This window comes from Eublepharis macularius, chromosome 3, assembly GCF_028583425.1.
Source record: "Eublepharis macularius isolate TG4126 chromosome 3, MPM_Emac_v1.0, whole genome shotgun sequence".
In the NCBI taxonomy this organism is placed as follows: Eukaryota; Metazoa; Chordata; class Lepidosauria; order Squamata; family Eublepharidae; genus Eublepharis; species Eublepharis macularius.
The window spans coordinates 87,505,767-87,521,954 of NC_072792.1; the positions used below are offsets into that span (position 1 = coordinate 87,505,767).

At 43.2% G+C, this 16,188-nt stretch overlaps 1 protein-coding gene across 1 annotated transcript in view; it reads right to left on the reverse strand.

The window, feature by feature from the left end:
• LOC129325992 (amine oxidase [flavin-containing] B-like) overlaps positions 1–13,723 on the reverse strand; it is a 99,751-nt gene extending 86,028 nt beyond the window's left edge. Inside the window, exon 1 of the mRNA XM_054974042.1 lies at positions 13,595–13,723. Coding sequence (XP_054830017.1) covers positions 13,595–13,643 — 49 coding nt within the window. The 5' untranslated portion in view covers positions 13,644–13,723. The remainder of the gene's footprint in view (positions 1–13,594) is intronic.
• Between the last annotated feature and the right edge of the window lie 2,465 nt (positions 13,724–16,188).

The following is a 16,188-nucleotide window of genomic DNA, read 5'->3' on the forward strand; positions in this document are numbered from 1 at the left end:
AAATACGTGTAGTGGTAGTAGACCTGTTTTCCAAACAAGCCCATTTCATACCTTGTCCCCACCGCCAAGAAACTGGTGAAACTGTTTCTGAAACATGTAGTAAGGCTACATTCTTTTCCCCTCAAGGTAATCTCGGACCGAGGCATGCAATTCGTTGCCAACTTCTGGAGAGAGCTCCTCCAAGCCACAGACATTGAACAAGGATTAAGCTCTGTTCATCATTCCCAAACCGACGGACAAACTGAGTGCACTAATCAAGTGCTGGAACAATTCTTATGGTACTAAATCAATTATCAACAAGATAACTGGACAGACTTTATCCATTTCGCCGAGTACGCATATAACAATGCGGTGCATAGCTCAACCAGCACCTCCCCCTTCAAAATAGTACAAGGATACGAGGGGACAGCCCTACCCTTTGCAACCAACCCCGAAACCCAAAGAGCCAAGGATCTGGGAGAATGGTGGTCGGCACTAACATCCCAATGGGAAATAAGCCAAGGAAGATTACAAAAATTTCGCTGACTGGCACCGCACGGAGCAATGGAAACTACTGCCCAGAGACCGGGTGTACGTCTCTACTAAGAACTTTAAAAGCGACCAGCCATGCAAAAAGCTGGGACTCAAATACCTTGGCCCCTTCCCCCTCAAGAGGGTAACCAATGAGGTGACTGTAGAACTAGAACTCCCTAAAAACCTATGCCAAATCCACCCAACATTCCACTTCAGCCTCCTGAAGAAAGTCCCCGCCCCAGACGAATGGCACCCAGAAAAAGGGGTCCCACATCTTACCCTAGTAGACAGGCAAGTCCACTATGAAGTAGAGGAAATACTGGACTCCAAATTAAAAAAATTTATTACTTAATCAGGTGGCGAGACTTCAATGAGGAATTTCGGGAGTGGATTGAACACTCTCATGTCAATGCCCCCCCGACTCACCACCAACTTCCATGAATGGTACCCGGAGAAGCTGGGGCCTGGGGGGTGAGGGGGGCCTTTGGGGAGGCAGAAATGTCAGGTCTGTTGCCCACTGTCCCTCCATATTGTTATTCCTTGTATAGTATGTTGCAATAGCCTCTTGCACCTGCTTCTTGTTGCTTTTCAGATCCCGAGACAAGCGAGCCCTTATCTCGGATGGCTCACCGCAGCGACCTTGGGACAGCTCCTTCCATCCCGCTACTGATTGTGTTCGGCCGGGAGAGCCGGAGGGGTGGGGGGAACATGCAAAAGGGTTGATATAATGTAACCTGTGCTCACTGCGTCATTCTTAACAAGAGACCTGTGTACAGCTAGACGCCTTAATTGCTTCTGTGTAACCTATGGACCTATGTACCGAGAAGCCTGTGATATCTCAATAAAGACCTATTTACTCAAGAGAGCTTGGATTTCTTGCTGCAAGGGTCAGGAGTCACCTTCAACATATCCTGTCTTCCATATACTGACAGTCTGCCAGTCAACACAACTGCTGCACCCTGGGAAACAAGACTGTATTGTGCCACAATTGTTACCAACTGTTTTGTAAGGCCAATGAATTGACACTTCTGACTATTTGGAGGAAACAGATGTTATTTACCAAGAGATCCATATCCATTCTAAATAGCCCTTCTGTCAGACAGATGGGCCAGTGCTGTGTAGCATATAATCTTAGGAGGACATTTACTTCATTGCGCTTTCAAACAATGCCTACAGGGATACTAGTGGGTCAGTATAAAAAGACACCAGTTGACCAACGCATCTGTATGTGTGGTCATTCAGTGGAGGACCTCCCTCATTATATCCTGGCTTGCCCTTTATACACAGAACCTAGGAATAAATTCCTGGCTAAGATCTTGCTTGCTCTACCTCCCTTGTCTGTCTCTAATAAGATTGTTACTATGCTCTCCGACAAGGATTCTTTGGGTTGTTGTGGGTTTTCCGGGCTGTATTGCCGTGGTCTTGGCATTGTAGTTCCTGACATTTCGCCAGCAGCTGTGACTGGCCTCTTCAGAGGTGTAGCACCAAAAGACAGAGATCTCTCATTGTCACAGTCTGAGAGGCACTGTGACACTGAGAGATCTCTGTCTTTTGGTGCTACACCTCTGAAGATGCCAGCCACAGCTGCTGGCGAAACGTCAGGAACTACAATGCCAAGACCACGGCAATACAGCCCGGAAAACCCACAACAACCATCGTTCTCCGGCTGTGAAAGCCTTCGACAATACAAGGATTATTTTATTTCCCTAAGATTGGCACTTTTTGCTTTAGCTGCTAGGAAGATCAGAGCAAAGGAATCAGCCATTGATTCACTGTGATTGCTTTTAGAAGGTTTTATTAATTTTAAAGTTTTTTTTAGTAGGGCATTTTATGTGGTTTTGAAGTGTTTGATTACCTGATCATTTTGATTATGTATTATACTGACATTCAAGAGTGTTTTGATATTGTGAAGGTCAATGGCCATATACAATAAAACGAATCTGATCTGATCTGTGTAGCAGTTCAGATCTATTAATAAAAACAGCCCCCAAACTTGATTATAATTATACCCCCAAACCTGGTTATAATTATTAAACACACCTTAACTTGTATAGCAGACTCTTTAGAAAGCACAAGCATGATAGTTTACTGAAGAAACCAAAAATGCAATATATTCTTTTGCTCTAGAAAGCAATTTCCCAAGTTTTCTTTGAAAGCCTCCATATTTATTACATTACTTTGTCTGAGACCTGACTTTAATAATATTAGGATCATTAGAGTAGGGTAGCACAATATAAAGAATCTGATTACTAAGTTGCTGCTGAGATATTGAACCTGGCATTAAGCATCTTCTTAACTTCTGGGCTTGCTCACAATCAATCATTCTGCTAGGTTCTCTTAACAAAGCTGTGCTGAAACTGCTCAGCTTTCCATGTTGCTGCTTTTCCTAGCAATTCCTCATATTTTTGGCAGACTTTTCCCCTATTTTGGACTAACTACATGTACTCCAATTTTGTAGCCTTAAAAGCTTAGAGTGAAAACTGACAAGAAAAAACATATCTGAGATCTCATAGAAAAGTCTCATGAGAAGCGACAAGAGTGCATAAGAAATGTGATTTATGAAACAGAGTGAAGCACAGAAAGAAGAAATATGTTGCTAAGCTTTTGGAATATTAGCTAATGATGAACATTCAAACAAAAACTAACATTTTTCTGAAACCAGATAGTCCACTCTGATTTAGATCAGAATACAATGTTAATAAAGTATTAGCAATACTATGGCTTGTAATACTATTATTTCAAAATTTTAAATACTGTACTCAGAATCAAGTTACAACATATATGCTTTTTAGAGTATGTCATTTCAAACAAAGTGAAATCAGTGCATTCATTCTGGAAACAGTGAACAGTGCAGTCCATAGAGGTTAAAAGTTCACACACTCGCTTTGGAAAATTGAAGAGGCAAAAAAATTAGCCACTTTCCAACAGTGATACAATGGCTGCAGACGGTTGCCAGTTCCAGGTTGGGAAATTTCTGGAGATTTGGGGGTAGAGCCTTGGGGGGTTGGATTTGGGGAGGGACCTTAGTAGGCTATAGGGCCACAGAATCCACCCTCCAAAGCAGCCATTTCCTCCCCGGGGCACTGAGCTCTGGAGATTGTTGTAAATCTGGGAGATCTCCAGGCCCTACCTGGAGGCCGGAAGCCTAAAGTTCACAGGACATTTTTCGTTGAATAACATGGGGCTTTCTTCTGACTTTGGATTGCTTCTACTTTGGATTGCTCCCTGTATCAATTTATTTGCCTCTACACATATACAGGTGAATAAGACCCCCACAGCTCAGGTGCTGTTTTAACAATACAAGTTTGGTTTTCAGATTCTGTCTCCTCTGGTTTCATTCCTTTGATTCAGGAGCCAAATAATTTGGCCTCATGGTTCAAAAACAGAGATTCTGTATCTTTCTTCAGTCCTTTACATTTCCTCAGCAAGTCCCCAACACATTAAAATCAAATAAATCTCTAGATCTGTGTGCATGAACTATGCAGGCAATTAAAATGTGTAGCATGCACTGTTTGATCAGCTGCTTCAATGCGCTGCAAACCAAACAGACTGGATTCAGTGTCTTATCTGGACAGCATAAATAGCATATAAAGAGCAGCTGCCAAGAACCAAAGAGGAGCTACAAAGATATTCCCTTTCCTGTTCAAACAACAAGAAAAAAAACAGAAGACATGTCCTACGATACAAAATAGCCGAAAAAGGGGAAATCGCAGCATAAATGCTGGACATTGATTTTGCTCCAGCCTTCATCAAAGAAAAATGGCACATGAAAATATCAGTGGGGCAAAGGAGATCTTCAATATGAGCTCAAACAGGGAATGGGGGGGGGGATTTACTGTGGAGCATGACAGGGCTGATTTGGTAAAAATCAGTCCCCAATCTAGTACTGGGGGCCAATTTTTACTCAACTGGCCTCTGGTGCAACCCCATGCTTCCACATTGTGCTGGGAATGATGTCATTCATGGCATGACACAGAAGCAATCCTGAGTGCACTTTGGGAGGCTTTCAACCTGTTCCCGCACCTTTCCTCCTGCCAGCCAGGTGAGAGGTGATGGGGATGGAGGTTGGGAGTGGGCCCACCCCAGCAGGAGAATGGGATCTCTACCAATCAGGGGACAGCAGCAGGAAGCTTTTGCTTTCCTACACCAAAGAAATTCACTGGAAACCCTGTGGGGCTAAAATCTAAAAAGGAAGGTTGCTTGAGATGTTAGGAAGAATTAGGTGTTTAATGAAATAATATGTTATAGCAAGTTTGTTCTATGCATCTTCTAGGACATTTTCACATGCAGCATTTATAACTCCTTTTAGCCTTCAACAAGCCATGCGTGGTAACGTATTGTTATCAAGTTTGAGGGTGAATGAAAGGTGGATTTGCAGGTGCATTTCATGCCTGTGTGGTTTCTACTCCCAGTGGAACAGCATCATGTTGAACAGGCATAGCAACTTAGTTACTAAATGTGAAGCATGTAAACTTTCTTAGGCTGAAGGATAGATGGTACTGGAGGAACTAGAAGCAGAAAAATGATGCAATGTGAATTATCATGATGTGGCTGTTTGGGACATGCATAACTTTTAAACATCAACCTCTGTATCACTCCTTAGGAACTGGCCATCATGTAACAATGACTTAGATTCACTGATTCCATTCCTGTGATTATTCCTCCAATAAGGAACAACTTAGCAGAAAGAAGTTATTATTAGATCCAACCTAATATAAATGGGAATAGGATTGGTCGGAATAAATACAACTGGTCCAGTCGATTTTGCACTGAACAAACAAACCCTCAATTACTACCAAAAGTACTGAAAAAGAGGATAATGATGTAAACAGATGCACAGATCAATAGTGGGGTCCTCAGCAACCACATATATTCTACTCCTCAGAAATAATATGAATCTTTCAGGGACTAGCCTGTAAACAGAAAAAGAAATTACAGACTTTTTAATACCTAGCATGTTTTTAAGCAAACTAGTAGATCAAATCTTTCAAAGCATTACCTTTAAGCAACAGGCAGCCATTATAAAACTGCTGACCAATACTGTGACATCTGTACAAGGTTACACTTGCTGTATTAAGTTTAAAGTTTCAGCAGTTTACAGAAACTGTGCCTTCAAAATCAAAGTCTTGCCTTTAAGCAACAGGCAACCATTATAAAATTCTGGTGATAAGTATAAGGGTAATGTATTCTTAGGGTCCAACAAACTGATAATAAGAATATTGTAGCATTCTTATCTGTAAAGAGTGTAGATACTACATTTTACTGTCCATATTGCAACAGCAGAAGTTAAACAGTGGCAACGAATGAGTTTTTCAAGTTGTAAAGTGAGGGGAGGCATGAGTGGCTTGGTTAATAAATGAATTTGGCCCTGTGGTGTTGAGCTGTCCCTGCCCTTTCCTTTCTCTCAAATCCTATTTTCCAGAAGCCACTTGCAGGGCAGGGGGCTGAAGGGGAGCGCTTTCAACCTTCATTACACCAGAAAGCCTTAACAATAGGAAGTTCCTAACCTGTCTCGGAATTATAGTTCAGTAGACCTCTGGAAGAACACACATCACTGGCTGCAGGCAGGAGGCAGAAAAATGCAGAAAGTTGTTGTCTCATGGTTAAGTCCTATTCAATATGATGGGATCTGTATGTGTAGTTACAAATTGTGGCAGTATCTATACATTTATTGTAAAAGCTAATTTGGCTCCTAATTTTAATTTTCTTATATAATTCCCGTATATAGGTTTTTTTATGGACATTTTAGCCAGAGACTTTTTACCACAAACTTTTAATCCTAAACTAAAACCATCTATCAAAATTAATCTGAGAGTGTAAATTCATCACTTGAGAGAAATCAGTAATAAGCTCTTCACATACATGGTTGCCTTCTATATTGCTTGCAACTGAAGCAAGCAAAAATTCAGCAACTACTGTCATGAATGCATGGAGAAAGAAACTGAACACTTCAGAACACACAATTAATTGAACTACCTTGATTTATTTATGTAAAGGAAACACAAATAAGTTATGTCACACATAAATGCAATAAAGTCTGCAGCTGAAAAATGTACACTGGAAATGGATTTTGAAATATTATATTGAGCTATTGCAAGACATGAAATTTTCTTATGCAACAATGAAATTAATGTTCTCAAGACCAAATCCATTTGCAAAGCAGCAACTACCTTCTGTGGGAAAACACTCTATGTTGACAGCATTTATACAAAAAAAAATTAGAAAAAAAGTATTTCACAGTACTAGCACGTGGCCCTGAATCACTGTGACCCCCCAAAAATGACCTAACAAGCACTTAAAAATCCAACTGGACTTTAAAGAATTTCTTTCAATGAATGCTTATTAAGATACCTTTATGTTTCTGCTAAATTTGGAACTCTCACACTTTTCAGAAGAAAAATAAAATATTATTTCCCATTCCCTAAGTGTACTTGTACCACCCTACTATTTTCGAGAAGGAGAAAAGTCGAGTGATGACTCTTTGCCCTTTTTTCTTCCAGAAAGACTTGCAGCTGGTCTTTGTCAATGTGCAGTTCATAATCATAAAGATTTGCTTGAGAATAAACAGCCTAGCCTGCCAAGTGAAGCATCAAGCTGAGGTGATTATTTTTAAATAAAGCCAGTAGAAAGAGAACCCTGTGCTGTTTCTTGAAACAGAAGCCTCCACAGTCATATCTGCTGCAGACCTTTATATAAAGCATGTTCTCATACTCTTGGTAATGTCTGCTCAAACTCTACATAGATCATCAAAGATGAGGTTTTCTTTAACAAGGAACTGACCTCAGCAACCATATCCAGAATGTGAGCCCTAATTAGTAATTCCTCTGGTTTCCCTGGAAAACTTTAACAACAACAACAACAACAACAACCGATTTATATACCGCCCTTCAGGACAACTTAATGCCCACTCAGAGTGGTTTACAAAGTATGCCATTATTATCCCCACAACAAAACACCCTGTGAGGTGAGTGGGGCTGAGAGAGCTCCAGAGAGCCATGACTAGCCCAAGATCACCCAGCTGGCTTCAAGTGGAGGAGTGGGGAATCGAACCTAGCTCTCCAGATTAGAGTCCCGCGCTCTTAACCACTATACCAAACTGGCATTAAAGTGGTACCTTTAATGAGGGTACCACTTTGTAGCCTTAAGGGGGAGCCTGCATTCAAAAACATTTATACCATATTTGACAGATATTCACCCAGACGTCATTAAAAAAAATCTTCTATAGAAAGAGGTTCTTCATCCTCCCTCGGCACCCACTTCCACTGATGCGTTACTGATGCATCTGTGGAGTATTTAATGATTTCAAAGCTAAGTCTGTTTTAAGAAGGCATTTAGTATCTGAGAATAAGTATGAGTAATTCTAGTAACTAGACATGGGCACGATCTGAATTACGATTTCAAAAAAACCCCGATTTTGGCATTTGTGCCATCGTGACTCAGCTAATCGGTTCCATCCACGGCAACCGATCCAGCAGGCGGGGGTTTGCTTGTTCGGTACTTGATCAGATGTATTGGTTTCTGTTCGGAATTGCAGACACTCTTGCGCCAGTAATTTATTCCCGGGGCAACGGAGCCAGGGGAATTAGCTGTGTTTGCCCTCCTTCTGTCGCCCTCGAAACATGAATGGAAGCCCAGCATTCCTTGATTAGCAGGCTTCCTTCCAACCATGGAGCAGCAACCCAGGGGAGGGAGGGGGAAGGGGGTGTTCTGAAGCCATGGGCACAAAGGAAAGGCAAAAGGCAGCATGGGCGGCTGGGAGGCCACCCATGCCGTTCGTCCTTCCCCAGGACAAGAGGCGTGTGGGCAAGCCAGCCACCCCTTGTCCTGAGGAAAGGCAAAAGGCAGTGCGGGTGGCTGGGAGGCTGCCCACGCCGTTTGTCTTTCCTCAGGACAAGGGGCACGTGGGCAAGCCAGCCACCCCTTGTCCTGGGGAAAGGGAAAAGGCAGCGCGGGAGGCTGGGAGGCCACCCGCGCCATTCGCCTTTCCCCAGAACAAGGGGCGCGCGGGCAAGCCAGCCACCCCTTGTCCTGGGGAAAGGCAAAAGGCAGCGTGGGAGGCTGGGTGGCCGCCTGTGCCGTTCGCCTTTCCCCAGGACAAGGGGCACGCAGGCAAGCCGGCCGCCCCTTGTCTTGTGGGGCAGGTGAATGGTGCGGGCAGCCGCTGAGCCACCCGCGCTGCTGCCAGCTCCACAGCACACCGGGACAGCCGGCTTGCCGCGTGGGCAGGGGGGGACCCAGGAGAGCGCGCGTGCACGCAAGAGCCTGACTATGGTTGCCCTGGGCGCTGGCAACCGTAGATCCGGCCCTGGGAATGTCCCCTCCCTGAGGGGAAGCGGCTCGTTGCCGGGTTAAAAACTCCCCCCCTCTACTCTAAGTGTGTGTGTGTGTGTGTGTGAATGTCCCCTCCCTCCCTGAAGGGAGGCGGCTCATCACCGCCTCCCCTGCCCGCCAGGCCTGGCGGCCACTGCCACCAACCACCATTCCTATATCGCTGGAAACAGCGGGGCGCCCTCCCACTTTGGCCTTCCCCATTCCAGATCGGAAATGGGACTTGATCGGTTAGAATTGGTGACCTGGGTTTGGCAGCGGCCCGGATCCACGAACGGCTTAATCGGTATTCTTTTTTTGGATCGTGCTCATCTCTACTAGTAACTCTTAACATTTATGTTGCTTACCAGAAGCCAAAGAGATAAAGCATCTCCTGAGTTTAAAGAATAAAACATCAAGTCTCTCCCTTGCCCTATTTCATCCAAAACATTTGCTGGAAGTACTCTCTCACATTAATTTTGGGTCATACAAAATACATAGCATCCCTCATACTGTGAAAGAAAAGATTGCTATGAAAAATCATACTTTTATTTCTTTGATTGCAGGCCATCATTCTTCAATAACTGCATTCAGATATCATTCTTCGTTGGAATGAAACTCCCCATTTTCCACAACAGGTATAGACACAACAGGTATAGATACAGGTGGTTTGGTATGCGCACACACTCCTGAGTAAATTCCATTTTGATGGTTGTTGTGGGTTTTCCGGGCTGTATTGCCGTGGTCTTGGCATTGTAGTTCCTGACGTTTCGCCAGCAGCTGTGGCTGGCATCTTCAGAAGTGTAGCACCAAAATACAGAGATCTCTCAGTGTCACAGTGTGACACTGAGAGATCTCTGTCTTTTGGTGCTACACCTCTGAAGATGCCAGCCACAGCTGCTGGCGAAACGTCAGGAACTACAATGCCAAGACCACGGCAATACAGCCCGGAAAACCCACAACAGCCATCGTTCTCCAGCCGTGAAAGCCTTCGACAATACAAATTCCATTTTACTCAGACATTCAGACATCATGAACAATGTCTGGGCAAACTGGAGATCATCTTTGAATTCTATATGAGAAGGGGAGAGGGGAAGGACAGAGAAGAAAGGGAAGTGCACACAGCAACAATGAACAAGCCACATCTGTGCCTGTTGTAGCAAACTGGAATATAATTCCATTTTAGTGTGACATCTGAATGCAACCTCTGAGAAGAATTTCAACAATAGCTTTCACCTACTGCAAGCTTGCTGAACATATTCTGGTTTTGCTTCAATTGATTTAGTAGACATCCCTCCCTTAAAGGCACATTAGAACATCACGGTATGGCTAACCAGTTCTTCCTATAGCAATGCAAGGTAAATCCACCCCCCACCACCTTGCCCATATCTACATGCATGATAGATTATTTGACATGCTCAACTTGAACTTGGGTCGATGGGGAAAAACCAACCAAGTTTAAAAATAAAAGAACCTCAAAATAACTGATGTGAAAAAATAAACTTGGCCAGGTAAAGTACAGCCACATCTTAGCCATGTTTCTTGAATATTAGTCATGGTTATAATGGATTTAAATGGGAATTATTTTCAAGCTGGTGCATGCAGAACTGCAGACTAACAGTACAATCCTAAGCAAAGATACACACTTCTAAACCTATGGGCTTCAAATTTGTAACTCTGCTTAGGACTGCATTGTTAACATTATATTTTATGGTAGAAACAATGTGCTAAACAATGTTTCACAGTCCAATGACCACATCCATATCAGAGACAACTGGAAGAATGAAAATTCTTCATATGATTCTGATATCAGAGAACAAGCTGAAATACACAGGAAGGGTAGAGAGAATCGCTGTCTTCAGATATTACAGTCCACAGGTATCATGAGGCCAGTAACCCAATATAGACAGTTTCATATTTATTGAAAGGGGCAATATATGGATTTTCAGCTTCAATACACAATGTAAAATCACAATTTTGTGCAGAGAGGCTGTGTAGTGTAGTGTATACAGAGTCACATTCAAAAACCTTTCAGACAATATGGCATCCATGCTATTGGGAGGATCAAGGGTAGCATATGCACTCAATACATGTGGTTGGCATAGGGTTGCCAACTTCCAGCTGGGGCCTGAAGATCTCTCGGAATACAACTGACTTCCAGACTGCAGAGATCTGTTTCCCTGAAGAAAATGGCTGGTTTGGAGGGTGGACTCTATGGTATTATACCCTGCTGAGGTTCCTCCCTTCCCCAAACTTCTTCCCAAATCTTCAGGAATTTCCCAACCTGGAGCTGGAAACCCTAACAGGCTTATCAGTTGCCCGCCAGTGACAGGCATTCTCCTGGGGATTCGCCCGGTTGCAGCAAACCCCCTGGTGATCACCCACCACTGGCAGGAATCCCAAGAAAGTGTTCACCAGGTGCGAGCCCGGCAAGGTACGATGATGTCACTTCCTGAAGTGATGTCATTGCACTGGCTGTGGGCCTGCTCTTGCACTTCTTTGGGGCCAATTTTGGCCCCAAAGTGCCAGAATTAGCCCTGTGCAAAGCACGGGAGCACGTCTGTGGCTGGCATGATGATGTCACTTCCTGGAAGTGACATCATCATGCCTCTCCAAAAGCATGCATGTACAAAGTGCGCACACAAGGAGATAACAACAGGTATGTCCCGGATCCCCCACCTTCTGCCAGGGGGGTATAGGGATCTGGGAACCCTATTCAGCCTCTTATGAATAGATTCCAGACTACATAGGATGAGTAGAGTGCACCCAAAGAAAACAGAGGCTGATTATTTTTACTTGATGACAAATATCTGTCCAGTTTTTCCTTGACATTCTTCCCAACACCCGCCGCCGCCCCCCCCAATTCTTGGTGCCATGACCAAGAAGGCCCGTTGTTAGGTTATCATCCCTCTAGCCTCAGATGACAAGGCACCTGAAGCAGAGGCCCTGAAATGATCATGGTTGGGTCTGTAGGTTCATATGCTGGTCCCAAGCTATATAGGGTTAACTAATTCTAAGCCTTCTTACCCTCAAACATCTTACCCTTGAGAGGAAATTCTTTTCAAATGAAAGGAAGAAGCTAAGGCGGGGACTATTGTTGTTTTTCAAGCCACTCTGCAGGCTGGAAATTACATAGTATGTAACCTGGAATCAATAAGCTTCGAAAATGAAAATTCAGGGGGGGGGGGTTGTTGTTAGTTAACTTGAGGCATTTTCTGAGTTATTAGGGATGTTTCAAATCAGGTGAACTGCTGGTTAAGCAAATATTTTTGTCAGTTGCTTATCATCAAGATACCTGTCACTGTCTTTGGTCAACATAACTACATTGGATACTGTTGTACTACAATAGTATTGTACTACAATGGATATTGTACTACAATGGATACTATTGTAGTAAAATGTTAGGCAATATTTGAAGTAACATGCATTACAGAACTTGAGATTAATACCAAATATGGATGCACACCATATTTGTGTGCGTTACCAGTCAAGTGCTTGGTGATTAGAAGCCAGAATTTAAACTGGGTTATGGTCATTCACACTAGAAACTGTTTATCTACTTTTCGTAGTTTTACAAAAATAGGAATAATACAATGGTCACAATCCAAAACAGAGACAGAACAATTGTGAATAAAAAGAATTAAACTGTGAAATTTCAAAGTGACAGTTTTAAAAAAAAATTACTTTTGCCTTTGAAAAAAGAGGGAACCCTTGTAGAACAATGACTTCCCCAGGCAATAGTGGCTGGTAATGGCATAACATTTGACTATATCTTTAATAAGAGTGCACTGCTTAATGTGGTTTGATAATGGAAATCCTGATTCTGCTTGCAGCCCCACCCACATCTACAATGTCCGGTAGGAACGCCTATCCTCAGCTCCAGAATTCTTCTACTGAGATAAGAAGCACAATTCATCAATTTTTGCTTGCGCTTGGCAGCTGTACACTGTATACTAATGGAGTGTGATTCCTACTTAAGCAGTAGGTAAAAGTAAAAAAAAAAAAAACCTTGAGAAAATTGTAGAACAAACCCAGCTCAGCCTTCTAACATTACAAACAGCATAGCAGCAATGTTATTGGGCAATATTACTAGTAACAGTAGTGATAATTCTGCTAGCTACACCAAAGTAAACAGGACCTGCAACAATCTCAATCTAGTCTCTTTCATACTTAACTTCAAGTTTGTGGTTTATTCCATATTAAAGCGTGGGATGAGACAGCATCCATAAACAAATTGCAAGTTCAGAAAATACACACACTACAGATATATATCAAGCAATTAACTCGCCAACGTGTATTTTATATAGTGTTTCAGAGATGGCATTAAAATAGATGCACTGAGGGCAGAGCAACAAGTTATGTTAGTACTTCTAGTCTTGGCTAGAGCACTGGGAGAGAGCTAGTTCCTGGTTGAATAAGGACGAGCTAGGAAAAGTACCGCTAGGAACAGCTCGCATCCCTAGCTATGAAGCGAGCTAGCTGAATGGCTGGCTGGCTACCTGCTGGCTGTGTAATAGTACAACATCAAAACGTAGGAGACTGAAAGGACGTGCGCAGGAAGCGGCTGGGCTCACGTCGCGTGAATACTGGAGATCCCCAACAAGCCCAAAGAAAATCTGTCTAGTCAGCGGCAAACGCTGTTGCGCGGGGCGCAAGTGTTTCATCGTCGGGCCGGATCCCATAAAACGCTCAGCCTTTGACTCCTTCCTCCTCCCAGGGTCAAGATCGGGCCCATTCTCCTTCCGGACAGCCAGCTCTCAATTCTTGCACTAACCTGAGATGCCTCCCCCAATAACGACCACATCGTATTTGTTGCTGCTCATGGTTGCCTCCTTCGCTCTTCTCGTCTGCTGGACGTTCCTGCTGCAGCCTCCAAAGCTCCAGGCTTAACTGCAGTTCTCGAGCAGCAGCAGCCCCAGTTTGCTACCGCCCCTTTGTTCAGCCCAGCGGGGAGCTCCGCCTGCTGCTTTATTGCCAGCAAGTCAAGTAAGGCAAAGAAGAGACACGAGCCTGGCCAAAGCTCGATCTTGGTCTAGTCTCTCTAGAACATACAATTAAGGATCGGAAAGCTATGCCTTTTAAGAACAGTAACTATGTTTATTCATGGCAAGAATTCTGCACCTTTAAGAGTTTCAGAACAGGTAGTAATCCAGCAGGTGTAGCTTCCCTGTCCTGGAGATGTGGCAAAGTGGGGGAGGGCTTCACCTGTTAGATTTCTGCTTGACAGCCACCTGTTAAATCCTGATACTTCTTATTTTGAAATAAACAACAGAATAGCAAAGAATACTCTTTGGAGAATCACAGCAACTCACATTTTCATAATTTTATCTTCTACATTCCCACAAAACCACATACTTTTCTAGAGGAATTCCCAACTGCCAGCTCAGCTGCCTATCCTTCTAGCAAGTCCTTATAATTGCTGTTGCCTGCCATTATATATTTCCCATAATTACTCAGGTGCATTATGAAAGCAACCCACACCTTCCAACTGGAGCCATGGTTCTTTCCCAGTTTCTCAGATATTCCATCTCTTCTTCAAAATAGAGAAGCAGCCGTATTCACTCTTCGCGTCTCGATTAGAACAGGTATGTTGGAACCCCCTGGAATTTGGTACCAACCTTGGCAGCTATAAAAATAGATTTACTACCTCCTCCCCACAGCCTCACTATCAACCTTTCTATTCTACAGACAGTTTCCAATGTAAACTATAGCATGCTACATTCCCACGGGCTTCCTCCTCATCATTTTCTGTTACGTTGGCGCTTCAGGGCTATGCCACAACTTCCCTGGCACCCCAATTGTTTTCTCAGAGTTCTGTTGGTATTCCATTTTGCTCCATGGTCATTTCCACATGGGGGTGATTCACTAGTTTAACTGAAGTTGTGAATTGTGTTTACACAGTGGCTATATTGCAACTACTGAAAATTATTACCTAAAGTCAGCAAAAAGCAAGTCAGCGGTAGGGGGAGAGGAGATAAAATGGTGCCAGGTAGGCAGAGAGGTGTGGATACCCACATCTTCCCATTCATGCCTTTCACAAACCTGATACCAGTACAATCGTTTAGCAAAGATCATGCCAATGAAGATTTGGGGAAATCAGCAGAGTCAGGGAAAACCAACAAGAGGGACAACCACACAACATCAACATCTCCAAAAGCATGCATGTACAAAGTGCGCGCACAAGGAGATAACAACAGGTATGTCCCGGATCCCCCACCTTCTGCCAGGGGGGTATAGGGATCTGGGAACCCTATTCAGCCTCTTATGAATAGATTCCAGACTACATAGGATGAGTAGAGTGCACCCAAAGAAAACAGAGGCTGATTATTTTTACTTGATGACAAATATCTGTCCAGTTTTTCCTTGACATTCTTCCCAACACCCGCCGCCCCCCCCACCCCCAATTCTTGGTGCCATGACCAAGAAGGCCCGTTGTTAGGTTATCATCCCTCTAGCCTCAGATGACAAGGCACCTGAAGCAGAGGCCCTGAAATGATCATGGTTGGGTCTGTGGGTTCATATGCTGGTCCCAAGCTATATAGGGTTAACTAATTCTAAGCCTTCTTACCCTCAAACATCTTACCCTTGAGAGGAAATTCTTTTCAAATGAAAGGAAGAAGCTAAGGCGGGGACAAGGGTTGATGTTATTGTTGTTTTTCAAGCCACTCTGCAGGCTGGAAATTACATAGTATGTAACCTGGAATCAATAAGCTTCGAAAATGAAAATTCAGGGGGGGGGGGTTGTTGTTAGTTAACTTGAGGCATTTTCTGAGTTATTAGGGATGTTGCAAATCAGGTGAACTGCTGGTTAAGCAAATATTTTTGTCAGTTGCTTATCATCAAGATACCTGTCACTGTCTTTGGTCAACATTACTACATTGGATACTGTTGTACTACAATAGTATTGTACTACAATGGATATTGTACTACAATGGATACTATTGTAGTAAAATGTTAGGCAATATTTGAAGTAACATGCATTACAGAACTTGAGATTAATACCAAATATGGATGCACACCATATTTGTGTGCGTTACCAGTCAAGTGCTTGGTGATTAGAAGCCAGAATTTAAACTGGGTTATGGTCATTCACACCTCATTCACAATAGAAACTGTTTATCTACTTTTCGTAGTTTTACAAAAATAGGAATAATACAATGGTCACAATCCAAAACAGAGACAGAACAATTGTGAATAAAAAGAATTAAACTGTGAAATTTCAAAGTGACAGTTTTAAAAAAAAATTACTTTTGCCTTTGAAAAAAGAGGGAACCCTTGTAGAACAATGACTTCCCCAGGCAATAGTGGCTGGTAATGGCATAACATTTGACTATATCTTTAATAAGAGTGCACTGCTTAATGTGGTTT